This window comes from Aphis gossypii, chromosome 1 (assembly GCF_020184175.1).
Source record: "Aphis gossypii isolate Hap1 chromosome 1, ASM2018417v2, whole genome shotgun sequence".
Taxonomy (NCBI): domain Eukaryota; kingdom Metazoa; phylum Arthropoda; class Insecta; order Hemiptera; family Aphididae; genus Aphis; species Aphis gossypii.
Window position 1 is genome coordinate 53,674,341 of NC_065530.1, and position 15,698 is coordinate 53,690,038.

Sequence of the window (15,698 nt, forward strand, 5' to 3'; positions counted from 1 at the left end):
TATTCTTAAGTTGTATTTCTTTAAAATTGTTTTGTATGGAAATATAATGTATTGTATGATATACAATAAACTATATAGTATGGATTGCAATAAACAATTGTTAATCAATTTTACACACTTCATTTATATTGAAGACATATTCAATTATACTATATACTTATTGTGTTTTAGTGTTTTATAGAACTATTTTTATGTCATTAGTTGAAATATTAGTGGGAATTAATCATAGTTTAAATCGATATTTAAATTTTAAGTTAGTTATAAGTGTTTTAAATTATTATTACTGTATGGGTGTGGGGTTAATTTAATGTCCTTATTCTGATATGAATATGTCTTTTAGTTGGAACATATATGAAATTCTTAATATTATTTTAATAAGTGGATAATGCAAGACATTTTTTTTCTGCTTATGACATTTATCATAATTCATAAATTTCACAAAAACACATATAAGGTATGTATACATATATATTATACTGTATATTAATACTCCAATACATATACTATACAGTACTGACGTATCAGCATCATAGTGCTGTTTTAAAATTTTAGATTTTTATTATTTTTAATATTGATAATCATCATGGTAAAAAGTTTCAAATCCCTATAAATATTTTTTAAATGAAATAAATTAAGTAATATATAGTAGTATATACCTATCTAACTTAAATGGTTTGTCTAAATTTAAAACTTAAAAATGTCTTCAAAAAAAAGTATAAAATTATGCATAAGAACTTCTGATTTTATTAATTGACAATGAGAATAACTGAGAGAGAATTTGTATTATTTTTAAGCTTTTTGACTGCAAAGCGTAACAATTTTTCTAAAAGTATTAATGTTATATTATGTATTTATGTCTAGGTGTTTCTTATGCATGTCCACTACAGTTCACGATCAATATTTAATTTTCAATTCTTTTAGTTTCCGTATATTTCGTATGCTATTTTTCATTCCGGAATTTAACCCTTAAAGGCTTAAACGTTGTGGATTACACATAAATTCTTTTTCAGTACACGAAAACTTAAATTTTTTGTTTTTTAAATATTGTTACATTGTATAGACCATGGGATATTCATTGATTAAATAAAAAATAAAAAAGGAAGTTATTGATATTGTATATAATTTTAATAGTATTGTATTATATATACATAAATATTATTTATATTAAATATGGATAGGCGGGGATTTATTTGGAAAAACCATACTTTAATAACAGGTGCTTACTTTTATATTTAATATTATAATTGTATTTCACCTGTTCTATAGAATTGAGTATTGACATTCCTAAAAAATGTGTTGATAGGTACACTCTTTTCTTATACTATAACAACATAATAAATAAACATCGTTCGCCGCATAATTTTGGAAAATGTAATCCTTATTAAAGTTTGATGAAAAGTGATTTTTAAACATCGATACGACGGTACCACGATTAAAGATATACTATATACTATATATATTTTAATCGTTGACAATTCGTGATCGGTACCTATACCTACATGATAAAATGTAATATTGCATGAAAATGAAACATCAAATAATACCTACACAAGCAGATATTCTATTTGACAAGCTGTCTATTTGTTTGGGAGACATTGTTCAAAACGAATGAACTAATTGATTATCAAAAAGACAGTGGCAGTTATACATGATGTTCAAGGAGAGGGCGAAAATAAAGTCAACCCTCCCCCCAGAGCATTATTATAAATAGTATATACTAATATACTTATAATATAAAATGTACATAATATGAATAATTATAGTTATACAATTTTCATATATATATTTATAATATTAATGTATTAAAAAAATATATAAATGATGTACCATATTATATGTACTTATTGACTTTTATCGTATCTTATACCTAATAATTATAATAAAATCATATTACTTTTTTTTTCTTGTTAAAGCGTATAATAATATTATCTACATTAATATTGGATGATAGGTATATTTGTTTTATAAATGTAGAGTGAGCGAAGTGAGCAAAAATATTTTGGGCTCTTAAATTTAATACCTGGTAACATAAAATAGCCCTATCCGCCCTTGGTGTGTATCCACTGATTTTTATACCAAGTTAATCAGTGTGTTTATCGCATATTCTAATCACAGTTCATAGACAACAGAAAAGCACATGGACTAATATAATATAGATACTATCCCCGGTTAAAACGTAAAATATGATCAAGGAAGAGCCCAAGGAGGGGTGAACCACCTATCAGCCACCTCTTATAATACCACCACTGCAAACAGATGAATTTTAATCAGGACGATGTTGGGTATTACGGCTAATAATTTATTATGCAAAGAGCATTTCTTGGTTATTAAATATTAATCACTTCGTTAGATAACCTTTAGCTTTTAGGTAACATATTAGGTATATTCATGCATGTAAAAACTGAATTAAGAAAACATATTATATAATATTTTAAGTACCTTAGATTAAACATCTCACTCGAAAATAAACTGTGTATAATGCATATAGGTACAAACAAATTATTTACCCTGCCTTGACCTATGATATCCAGTTGTAGGGCGTTGCAAAAAAATAAAATCTCAACATATTTCAATCATATCAGTTAGGTTATATAAGGATAATAACAAAAACTCTATCATATAATATTAGCATTTAGCAACCATATACCTTATACAACGACATATACACTAGCTACTATAGCTTTTGCTCGTATCTAGTACCTATTCAAACTTTCATGCACACATTATCAACCATCCTAATCCATTAATTTTCAATCTCTCCTCCAACATTATTCCCGACAATTAATCTCCGTCGACGTCTTAAACGATTCTGGTCTCTTGATTAACTTATAGGTAACTGGCTAATAAAAAAATTTTATTTGAAGAAGTGTCATTGGATGTCTTCTTCTATTTCGTCTTCACGCCTTGTACCTAAGTTTTATTATAAAATTTTACTTAATGTATAACTGAATATAAATTGTAAATACTTAACACTCATTTCGGTAAATTAAAAAAAAAAGTTGGTTATTATTTCTTAAAAAATATACACTAGCAGCTATATTAAGAAATGTTTGTGGAAATAGTTTAAGAGGACGCTACCCATGCATTTGTTGTCTCCGTCTTACACACACCCGGACCCGACATAACAAAATTTCGTTTACTAGTTTCAATAGTGTGCTATTAGTTTTAATATTAGATTAAATTGACCTATTATTAAACTTTTAGGTAAGAACATATCACAAATATCACAAATTAAAAATGCTCATATCTTGCTTGAAAATTAAACTATAGAATAGAAGCCAACGCTTAAGCACAGATAATATTATTATCTAAAAATTGTATAATTGGTCAATTCACTCTAATATCAAAATTAACAGCACACTATTGAAACTAGTGAACGAAATTTTGCTATGTCGGGCGTGTGTAAGACGGAGACAACAAATATATGGGTAGCATCTTCTTAAAACAATTCACATTTCACTCATAAGAGGTAGGTAAAAATAATATACAAAAGAATTTTTATCAAAATGTTTACTTAATTTTCAACATATAAATATCACAACAATGGTACCTAACAGTACTATTTACAAATAAATTAAAATGATTTCAAAATAATAAATAATAGTATATCACTCTAAAAAATAAAAAAATTTAAAAATAAAAAAAAATTGTATTCACAATTATTTAGGACCCTGAAACGTGTTTAAACCTAATTAAAAAATAAAATAATAATAATTATAAAAGACGAAATAGAATTTTACAAGATGAAGTATTTTATCGTAACAATACATAAAAAATATTGTACTTAAAAGAAAAGCTAAAGTTGCAATTTGTCGCAAATAAATTAAAATAATAAATAAATATGATATCTGAAACTGTACCAAGTTGCTGAGGACGCATTATTGGAAGTATCAGTTTATCGGTTTAAGCTTATACCTAAATGGTCTCACAGAAGGCCTGTTTTGTGTTGCTTGTTTTCTTTGACCTAGCATATCATTCATGGAAGGCATAGGTTTGGATCGCATAGCTATAAATTCTTCTGCGTCTTCGTCTTTGGGCAGAGGCCTCTGAGAGTCACCAGGTACTGGCCGACCATCAGGCATTACTCTTACAACCATTGGCCCGATGATATAACCGCCTGGTGGAGTAGCTATTTCTTCGACGTTATTCGACGCAGAACCCAAATCATTTCCGCCACTAGTTTCTATACAATGTTAATAAATAAATAAGTTAGATTTTATGCAGGTAAATACACAACTTAGATCATACATGTTTGTAAATGTATCTTATGTATATTATATTCATATTTACCTAATGGGTCATTGAGCTCTTGTTCCGATTTGTCAGTTGTTTGAGAAGTAAAGAAACCTCCTTTCATCATAGATTCCCATACTAAAACAATAATAATATATGAGAATATTGAGAATAAACAATAAAAAAGCTTTCTATTTTAATGTGTTCATTTTATTTAACATTATTTACATAATCATTATGTGTTTATGTAATAATGTTACTTAAATTAGTTAAGTACTAATAATATAATATGTACATACTCATTATTCTCGATCCTCTTTGATAAGGGTCCATTTTGTCTAAGCTATCATCTCCCATTTTTGCCAAATTGGTTAAACCATAAATCAATAAAACTTTATTACAGTCTATAAACAAAAAAAAAAAATATATATATCAAAAATTATTTATACGACAATACAATTTACAAATTTATGTATCATTATTGTTAATTACTATTCCGTTAAGCATTAAAACCTAGATATCCAAGCAAATATTTTATTGCTTACACATGCACATAGCACACGCGTATTATATAATATGTACCTAATTTTATAGATTTTATTGAAAATAATATATATTAAAATAATTTATAACTAGATGTCTAGATAGGTATAATAATATATACCTTTTTAATTTATTTTAAACAAATAAGTACAAGTAGTATATAAATATATAATCATAATGTTATAATATTACTTAATTAATAATAATTATTATGTAATGGGTTTATGGGTGGCTCACTCGTTAATATAAAAATTATCAATTATATAGGTACTAGGTATATATAATATATGGTCAAACTTTCACGGAGTTTTCTTGTTTTATATTGCCTACGTTATACTACCTACTTATACAAATAGGTATAAATAGTATATACCTGGTATACTAATTAGATATACAAATATTGATTAATTTAAAAAATGATAAATATTTTATATTTACAATAAAATTTAAAAATAAATATGAATACACCTAATTCCAAGTCGCATATCAATAAGACACCATCCGAGATAGATAAGAATATATACTAATATATTAGTAGTATACTACAGACTTCTATAATATACTAGAAATTTAGAAATATATATAGCTTTGTATAGAAATTTGTGACAAATACTAATAGTATATTCTTATCTATCTCAGTGTAAGACACTAAACATTTAACGAATCAATGGTGAGCCGTGGCCAAAAGTCCCATAAACATGATTTAGTTGTTCAAGATTATTACATTTCATTAAATTAACAATTGTTTAATGCAATTAAAGTAGCTAAACAAATTATTGGTAATAAATATGATATTTAAATAGTGACAGCTGTATAATTATATAATACATTTGTATAAAATATATTATTATAAAAACATTGTTGTTATGAGTGCTATATAACATAGTGTTAGTCATGAATCATGATGGATTGATACGACAACTACTTATAATTTACTTTATAATATATTATTTATCAGGAAATGTAAGACAAATCACTTAGAATGATGATTGGAAAAATTGTACTTAAATACACTATGTATCTACTACCTATATAGTGGACGAATATAAGAGAAGTAGCCGTGACCTGCTGCAAGAGCCAATAACCTTCATAGTGACATGCAAATTAATTTGACGACGATGAACCCAAAAGACTTTAACGAACGATCACAGAAAAATTTACGATTATTTACGATATAAATTATAAGTCACGATATTCATTTATATAATATTTCATAACAATTTTACCAGGAATTGCCTTGAAAATCAATGTACGTATATTTATATCTATGTTGGAACATATACAATATATGTATATATTATATAAACTATAAATGTTGTCTTCCCAAAGTCTCTATTTAATATATATATATATATATAGATTATAGATAAATTATTATTTATAATTATTATTATGCAAATCAAAACCAAAAGAATATAGGCATTTGTATTATATTTTCGCTCACCCGACAAATGTAATTAAGAACCGCAAAAATCATTCATAATTTATAAGACTGTAATAAGTATTATAGTGAGTAAAAAACTATAATATTAGTAAACTCGCGGTAGGCTATTTGGTTATAAGTGTTATATTTAATTCCAAGGTAATAGGCGTATATCCATTATCTATAAAACTTAAATTTATTAACTGAGTTCTACGATCTATATAAGTACACATAAAAATATCTACCTGGCATCGATGATGAATCGCAATAGTCGGCTACTTGTTTCACGAACATGTTGAACAAGTGGCTCATCTAAAAAAAAAAATGAACATAAACAAAATTATTAACATTCATACGCAATTCTTGGAAAATGTTAAAGAAAGATATGGTTATATTAGCTAGGTGTATTGTCTAAATCAATTAATAAATAAACTCTAATAATTTTATTTTAGTTAAGAGTTGTATATCTACCTGAAAAATGTTTTTAATAAAAATTACCTACTATAAAATACATTATAAATTATATTTGTAAATAATAAAAGTTTCTAGGTATAATAGATATATGTTACCAATGAGATTTTATTGTATATAGGTACAGGTAAATTATACAGTTTTTATTGCTTAATGCAGTGGTCTTAATTTTTTTTTCTTTGCGACCCATGCATATAATCGATTTAATGGGCCTACATTTGATTCTATGTTTATTATTATCTTCAAATTATATGAAATAGTATCGTAAATTATTGTTTCTTATATTTTACTGTGTACGGTCGTATAAAAATGCTTGATACTGGTAAGTACATATTATATCATAGTATGATTTGATATGTACCTATTCCAATTATTTATAACTTATATTAGGTACTTATAATATTATATTAAAATTAAAGGCTACTTGAAATATTTTTTTTTTTATAGGTATAAACTTATTTTTATTTTTTTTTTAAAAAAAAAAAGACCTACCGTGATCCATTTTAAGGGTAGTAGGTATAGGACCACTAATTCAATCTTAGATCATATACGATCTAATATATAATATACGCTCTAAGGATTTAATGCATGCGACCGACCCGTGAACGAAATCACTGAGGTATATCCTTCATGGCTTCGTAATTCCATATTTTCGTGCATTATATACTCTCAATCAATTAAAAATTGAATTAAATTATTAATTATTGGCGTATGGTATAGTTATTTATTACTAATTACCTATGTATATATTTTAGAATTTCAATATTTCAATGCTCAATTTATTCGATTTGAACTAAACATAACACAATATCTTTATGAAAGTCTCAAGTCATAATAAATAATAAAATATACAAATATTTAAACATCATGATTTTTATGAAAATGAAAATTTTATCATATTTTCAAATAAAATTATTTAACCTTCACTAGTATAATAAATAATACATTGAAATGTATAAGAAAATTATGTAGAACTATTCATTATTTAGGTATGTGACTTCACTACATGTCTACATACCAGTATTATTTAAATTAATTAAATAAATAAATATTTACAGTTATATATTATAATTTTATTATAAACATATTATATATATAAGATATATTCTATTAAATAAATTATACATGGAGGTTCACTAAGCATGCTTACCTCTATTTTTTCATTTAATAATGAATTTATTTTAATTCTTAGAATTTTTAGGTATAGACCCATTTATATTTTCAAATATTTACTTAAAATTGTTATACCATTCTGTGGCAATATAATTATTATTTTTTCAATTAAAAATTATCTTTTTTCAAGTAAATTGTTAAGCAGATAACTTTTTGGAACAATTGTATTTAAAACGAAATTTGTTACTGTTTTTTGTTATTTAATTTTGTAAATTTACCAAGGCGGTAATAACTTTATAGTAGTATTGAAGTTATAATGATTTTAAAACTATAATTACAATTTAATATTAATCTATTATAATTTATAGTTGTATAATTTTTAAAAATTGTCCGATTATAGACATTCGTTAAATATTATACATATATTTTAAATGTTTAATAAAAAATAAAAAGCCATTTTCAAGTATTATTATCTAGAACTTTATATTTTAATAACTCAGAAACTACTTTTTAAATTGTTAACAGTTTGATTTAGATACATTAACATTTTCAAAAAAAATCAATTGTTTAACAATTTATTTTAATTCAAAGAAAAAACGGAGATGAACATGCTATAGGAAAATTAACCAATATAACAATATATAGTTATTGCAAATTATAATATATTATATATAGGTATAAGACATCAAACAACAAACAAAAAAGCTCAATTTTTTACTTTATTGGTACGTTATGAGTACATGATAATCATAATTAATTTGAAAATATTTGAAATAGTTTTTTTTATACACGAAGACCAAGACCTACATCGTATTCTTTTCAAAACTAAAAGTATAATGCGAGTAGTGAGTACCCAAGCAGTTTTTTGTCACGTTTTTTAGAAAAACCTTGGTACCTATTTATAAATTCGTGTCTTATGGATTTTAAATATAACGGGTTCATTAATGTTACATTTTACGAAACGCACTGCACAATATATATACATGAACGTGGTAAAAGTATAGTATTTATCCTACGTGTTAGGTACCTACTATACAATTACTCTCAATTTTTTAATTACAATAATTCATAAAAAAAAGAAGAAGAATAAAAATTAAGGAAATTCTAATATTCAAGACAATTAGACAATTATAATGTATAACTCTCCTCCAGTTAGGTTGTATAGATTGTAAATTAAGCATTTTTCAATAAAATGATTAAATAAATATTCTTATATTCTGTAGAAAGTCTAATAGAATAACAAGTAAAATTTAACAATTTAACTATATGTTGTACTTAAATATTAATATATTATAATTTTGTATTGTAATACATTTTAAAATTAAATTTATTAATGAACACGAGGAGACATTTTTAAAAATAATGCGTAAAATATTGGTATTCGCCAATTAGTGCTTAAATTGATGGTAATGATTAATAATGTTCAGATATAATTTTAAAAGTAAATAGTAAATATAAAAAACAACTTCAAGAGTTTTAAACTCGAATGGCAACTGAAAAAGTAAACAAAAACAAAATATAACATAATAATAAGTACGCAATGTGTAAATTATACTGTGTAGTGTATGTGTATGTCGTATGGACGTATGGTATATGTTAGTTGTTGTCTGGAAGTGGTTATGTTATTTGTTTATATTATTATAATAAAGTGTATCACACGCTCATCTAAATTTTTTTTTAAATAAAATATACGTACCGTATACCTATTATTATTATAGTCGTTATTAGACGTGAATTAAACTCAATTATTATCAGATAAATAGATAATTATAAGATAATATCAGCAATGCAAAAAATCATCCAAGAAAAAAAATCATACAGTGTAAATTAATTAAATAATTCGGTTATGTGTGAGTGCTGGTGACACTGTTTACAATATAATATTATATTGTTTATAAGATTCGGTCATGTCCAATGCTTTTAACGTAAATTTTAATATAAGCAATTTTATCCATTGTCTGAATCATCATTGTTCCCGTAAATAACACGATTCTAAAGTAATATAGAACGGAAATCGTGTAATGATACGATATTTCATTTAATATGCACGTAGATCCGGGTATATTGTCAACCAGATTTTTTTTTATCTATGAATTTTTAATGTACAAGCTTCAGGATTACCTCGCTGGTTCGCTACAAACCAATAACTATTATATTTATAATTATACTTAAATTCGAAATTGAATGCGTCTTATAGAGTAATATACGAAATTGTTAGAGTATTTTGATCACAAAGAAAGTTAAAATATTTACAATATTCTAATATTTTATGATACCACTAATCATTATACGTATACGTCTATTACCATTTTATATTTTGTACAAATTTTAATATGAAAAAACATTCGCTGTAGGTATATTTTGTTTTTATCTCAAAATTCTAATAAACTTAGAGTAACGCTCAATATTAAACAAATTTAATACTTAGTTTAAATAAAATATAATAAAAAACATTTGAAAATAAAATATTAACTTTTTTATTGCTTTCATAGTTTTTAACTGCTTTGATAGGTATTTCTAAAAACTCATTAACAAATATATTCATTAAAAAACAAGTAGTCTATATAGTTAATCAATTACTTTATGCTTCATAATTTATTGAAATAAATTGAAAATTAAAAAATATATTTTTGTAGGTAAGTACAATGGTCATTACCTACTGTGAATTTTAAATTTTAAATTTTAAACCTCATTATTATTTGTTAATGAATAATAATTTATAAAGATAGAGAATTGTAACTTGTATGATGGATAAAAAAAAAATTGAAATATTATTATTATAACGATACAAATTGAATAACTAATATATTTTTAATTTTATATTAATACATTATATAATAATTTGTAAAATATATTTTTAAAAATGTCGTATAAATACTAGTAATTTATGGATATTTCACGCTGTTGACAGTTTAGTTAAAAAATAAAAGAATACTTTCTACTATTGGGCTTGACTCAGCTATACATAATATATAAACAAAGTCAATAAACTCGCTTTGATTTAAACCAACAATAATATTAGTATATTACCATACTCATTACTCAAGCAACATTCAATATTTATACAGACTACACACTATGAACTATACAGAAGCGATTTAAAGAAGTTATTAATTCATAATCATAATTCATAAGCTATGGTGGGCATAATAAATTAAACAATATACCTATTATTAATTATTATAGTACCTATTGAAAATATTAAATTGTATTTATAACAAATCACCACGCTCATTTCATTTTTTTCGTCGAAATAAGTATTTTTTCAAAATTTTTTGGAATACTCATAAATATATAATTTTATATAATTTAATGACATCTTGTGACAACAATGCAACAAATACTTATTAATTATAAATACATTGTTAATTAAATAATATTTAATTTAACAGTATAAACTAAACTATTAAATAAATATTTTATATTATATATAAAATCATTAAATATTCCTTAAATACTATAAAAATACTTTTTACTTTTTATAGGTATGGGAAAATGATATGTTAAAAATAGAAATTCAATAAGTATATTTATTGGGATATTATTTCCAATAAAAATTCAACGAATAATATTTTAATTTAATTTAACTAAATAGCTCATTAAATTTAATAATAATTTTATTTTTTATCTATTTTAAATTAATTATTCAGATAAAAAAAAAAAATTGAATTTAAAAGTGATAACTATTAAATTACATAAGTAATATATTTTATATAAAGATTTTTAAAGAAAAATGTTAAATGCATAATAAAAATCAAAGAGACGAGATTAACAAAATAAAATATTATGCATTAATAAAATATTTTCTATGATGTGCCAAGTATAATTTAAAATACAATGAATTTTTATTGCACCTACATGCTATGTTAAAATTGTTTAATCCTTAGAACACAATAACTTATATCTTATTTGTAATAAAATAAAATATATTTCCTGTTGACCATGATTTCCAGTACATCCATAATATTATATACCTAATCTATGTACAGAGAATTGCCCTTCCGGTAAATCATAATTTTTGATTGTTTACTTCATGTTATTAATCACTATTCACTATGAAAATATTAGTGCTAGATCCTATAAGTGTACTTGTATTATCACTCATCGATCATTCACAACATAATTAAAATTAATAGTACAAATAACAATTATGAATTTTATACATTTTTGGTAAAATGTTCTATACGTTTTATTTGGGTTTAATGGCACACAAAATATAAGTATTAAGTAAAAAAGAATAGTGAATATGTAATAAGTACATATCTGTGGTATTATATGAAAACATAGCTGGCTTACATAGACCGACATGAAACCAGTTATCGTGTGAAAATCACTAAGTTCAGCTCTCATTATGTATAAAATAGATGGGAAATAAAATCAATTTGAAAATATTTTCAACATAAAATTGAAATTGAAAAAATAAAAAATATAATAGGTACCTAATGTTTTGAAAAATTAAAATTTAGATTAAGTATAAATACAAATGAAAAAATAATAATTGAAAATTTTAGTTTTATTATGTTTTTTTTAAATTCATATCTAATATTCTAATGTATCTTTCTAACTCAACTAATAGCTCACAATAAATATTTATATATTTTAATCTGATATTCTATATTAAATTATCAAATTTTATACATATAATAGCCCTGGAAACGTGGTACGTGTTTCAGCAGCTGTGTATTTAGAATTTTTTAAACTAATGGGAAATGGTTTTTGTTAACAGTAGTATCAATTTATAATTTAATTTAGTAACATTATATACTAATTCGATTAAATAGTATTGAGGAAAATACATATTATAATACAAACTTATTGTATTTACGCCTCATTGCGTTTGTGAATTTGCATGACTAATATTAATAGAACATAAGTTGAAAAAAGATCAACATCACACTTTTATTCGAATAGTCAATCAAATTATTGATGGACATCGTATAATTTTGAAATTCAATAACGATTTAGTATAACTATATTCGATTATTTAATAACTGTTTAGTGAATAAATTGGCACAATGATCGATAGGTACCGCGAATAATCTGAATGTACAGTTAATAAAATAATGATGCCAAATGGTCCGAGTCGGTATACACGGTGTTCTACAATCTTTAAAGTTTTTTTATTGAATGCTATACTTAAATAGCTTTTAGTTGGATAGTTAATAGTTATATCCGAAATAATAATAAAAAAACATGTTTATTTAAACACAAATATTTTTCCATGATTTATAGCGTATACATTCTACAAGGTGTATTTTCTAATTTCATTAAAACGAATAATATGTTATTTGGTGAATAACGCCATGTTAAAATATACAGAATATACTTAACCCAATAAAAAACAAGTATTGTCAGCTGGTAGATTATATATTAAATATATATATATATATATACATATATAACTATATTATAAGATATTTTAGACACTGCTCGACGCATCCACGCAGGTAGGTACATATTTTAGATTAAAATAAATTGGTTGGAGGCTCAGAAAACGACGAGTTTATTAAAACCCCGTATTTACTATACATAAAAACATGTATATGTAAATTATTATATTTAACTGTATTGTGCAGTATATATTACTAAAATGAGCTCAAACACATAACGTAAATGTAATTTATTAGGTACCTATATTATTGTGAATACGCATATAGCTTATTTATAATATATCAATATAATACGTATAATCAAAAATAAACGTTTATTTCACGAATGAAAATCAATAAAAAGATTTAATTTCCAAAAGTTACCTTTTCTCCTCGACTGAGGAATTCCCACATCGGAATGGCCGACCCGGAGGTCCGGGTCACTAGGAATGCGGCCAAGGGCCATAGGAGAGCGTACGTTCTCATCGTGTTCACTGTTCAGATTGATATTGTATATGCTGCAGCGACGGACGGTCGTGGCAATTCGTAGTTGTGCGCGTCTTGAAACACACTGATCGTGATTATACGCAACGGAACCGCTGCTGGGGCCGGCTCGACAAGCCATCGCGCCGAAACGGTCGCGCATGCGCGTTCGTCGACGGCGCCTGCAAGAAGCGCGCCAAGTTCCGGAAAAATCAGAACGGTTTTTCACACACGCACGCGCCTGTAAACTATACAGGTATATACACAAACACCGCTCCGCACGCTGCACTGAAGTCCTTGACATTTACCACGATCCGTGGTACCTACATATAGTATGTACATTGTACAGTATATAGGTATATACTATACCTACATAAAATATATAAACATACTTAATAGCGCATGCAAAATGCGTTGGTATTTTAAATTGTGTATACAAATACCTATATGTTATATGTATATATATAAATTTTATTTACACATACGCTTAATAATAAATGCCTTTATAATTCAATGTAATATAATAACAATATAATAATAATAATAATAGCTAGTGACATGGAATTTACAGTATATTATAATATGTGTATATACCTATTATATACTTTATCGTACTTATGGATTCAACTAAAACTAAACTAGTTCACTACAAAATATATTATATGATATAGGTACCTATAACATTATGTTGTATTATGTTTGAGTTATATTATGTTGTACCTACTTATACTCGTTTATAAAATATTATTGAGTTCAACATCCTAGGTACTATAAATAATATGTATGCTTATAAAAATAGATACATTTTTTGTACGTACCTGTATTATAAATTCTGTAGTATTTATAATCAATACCTAATAGTATATAGTATATGGTTTTATGAGAACTATATTTTAGACTTTTAGAGTTGATAAACATAGAATGTAAATTGTAATTTTGTTTGAATTTTATTAAGTAGTCTAAGGATAATATCATTTTATAATATATTATTATATTTGTAATGATGAATAATAATTTAAAATATTAAAAACAATGTTTATATAGTATTTCTTATTTTTTTAATTGTAAAATATTTGTTACCTACTTTTATAGGTATGTAAAAATACATTTATTTTTTTTAAATAAATTACGAAAAAAGTATATTTTTGTACTTTTAATACAAGTTAAATATTTAAATATACAGTAGGTAGAATATAATACCATATTTATAGTCTGCAAATAAACTATGCGTTCAAGTTTCAAACCATAATAAAATAAAATAAATTATTTAATTGTAAAGTTATAATAATAGGTGCATTTAATAATAAATTATAGAACCAAACCAACAAAGTATAAATTTAATAATGATACAATGTATAGACAAATATACAAAATAATAATAGTAATAAGTACATTTGTACAAGAAAACATTTAAAACCGTTGAAAAATTTGAATTATTTAACTATTATACTTATTGTCTTCAGAGGCGTACGCAGAATTCATTTATGGGGGGGGGGGGGGTTACCATTTATATTAATGTAATATTCCATAAAAGAAATCATTATACATTTATATTTATTTTACTTATGGGGGTTAAACCCCTACCCCCACCATTGGTACGCCATTGGTTGTCTTGATTTAATATATATAGACACTTTTTTAAGACATTAGGTACATAATATATTGTTGTCTATGAATTACACATATCATGTACAAAACAGTACTTATATACTTAGAAATAATATTTATAGTTTATAATATTATCTACTATACCTATGTAATATGTCATAGGCAGTATTATATATTTATATGCTATACTGCTATAAATTAAATATATTTATACGCGTTACTATAGTATAATACTATTTATTCTATATGTTAAATGTTAGTTCACACATAATAAATTATACGAAATAAAGTTTATATTTCAATGTATAATAATAATGGAACAAAAATGTATTGTTATTAATTCCCATTATATTTGTATTTAATAGGTAGGTATATTATTATTGTTCAGTCCTTCAAAATTGTTTATAATTATTAATTACATAGTACCTATATTAAATTTATATTAAAACTATAAA

General features: G+C 24.4%; 1 protein-coding gene across 1 annotated transcript; it reads right to left on the bottom strand.

Moving 5' to 3' along the window:
* Positions 1-3,495: 3,495 nt before the first annotated feature.
* Positions 3,496-13,743, bottom strand: LOC114120959 (rhythmically expressed gene 5 protein). Its single transcript, XM_027983079.2, is given in 6 exon segments — positions 3,496-3,964; positions 3,966-4,183; positions 4,291-4,371; positions 4,533-4,637; positions 6,445-6,511; positions 13,537-13,743. Coding segments are annotated over 6 exon segments (612 nt in total). The 5' UTR covers positions 13,639-13,743; the 3' UTR covers positions 3,496-3,925.
* Between the last annotated feature and the right edge of the window lie 1,955 nt (positions 13,744-15,698).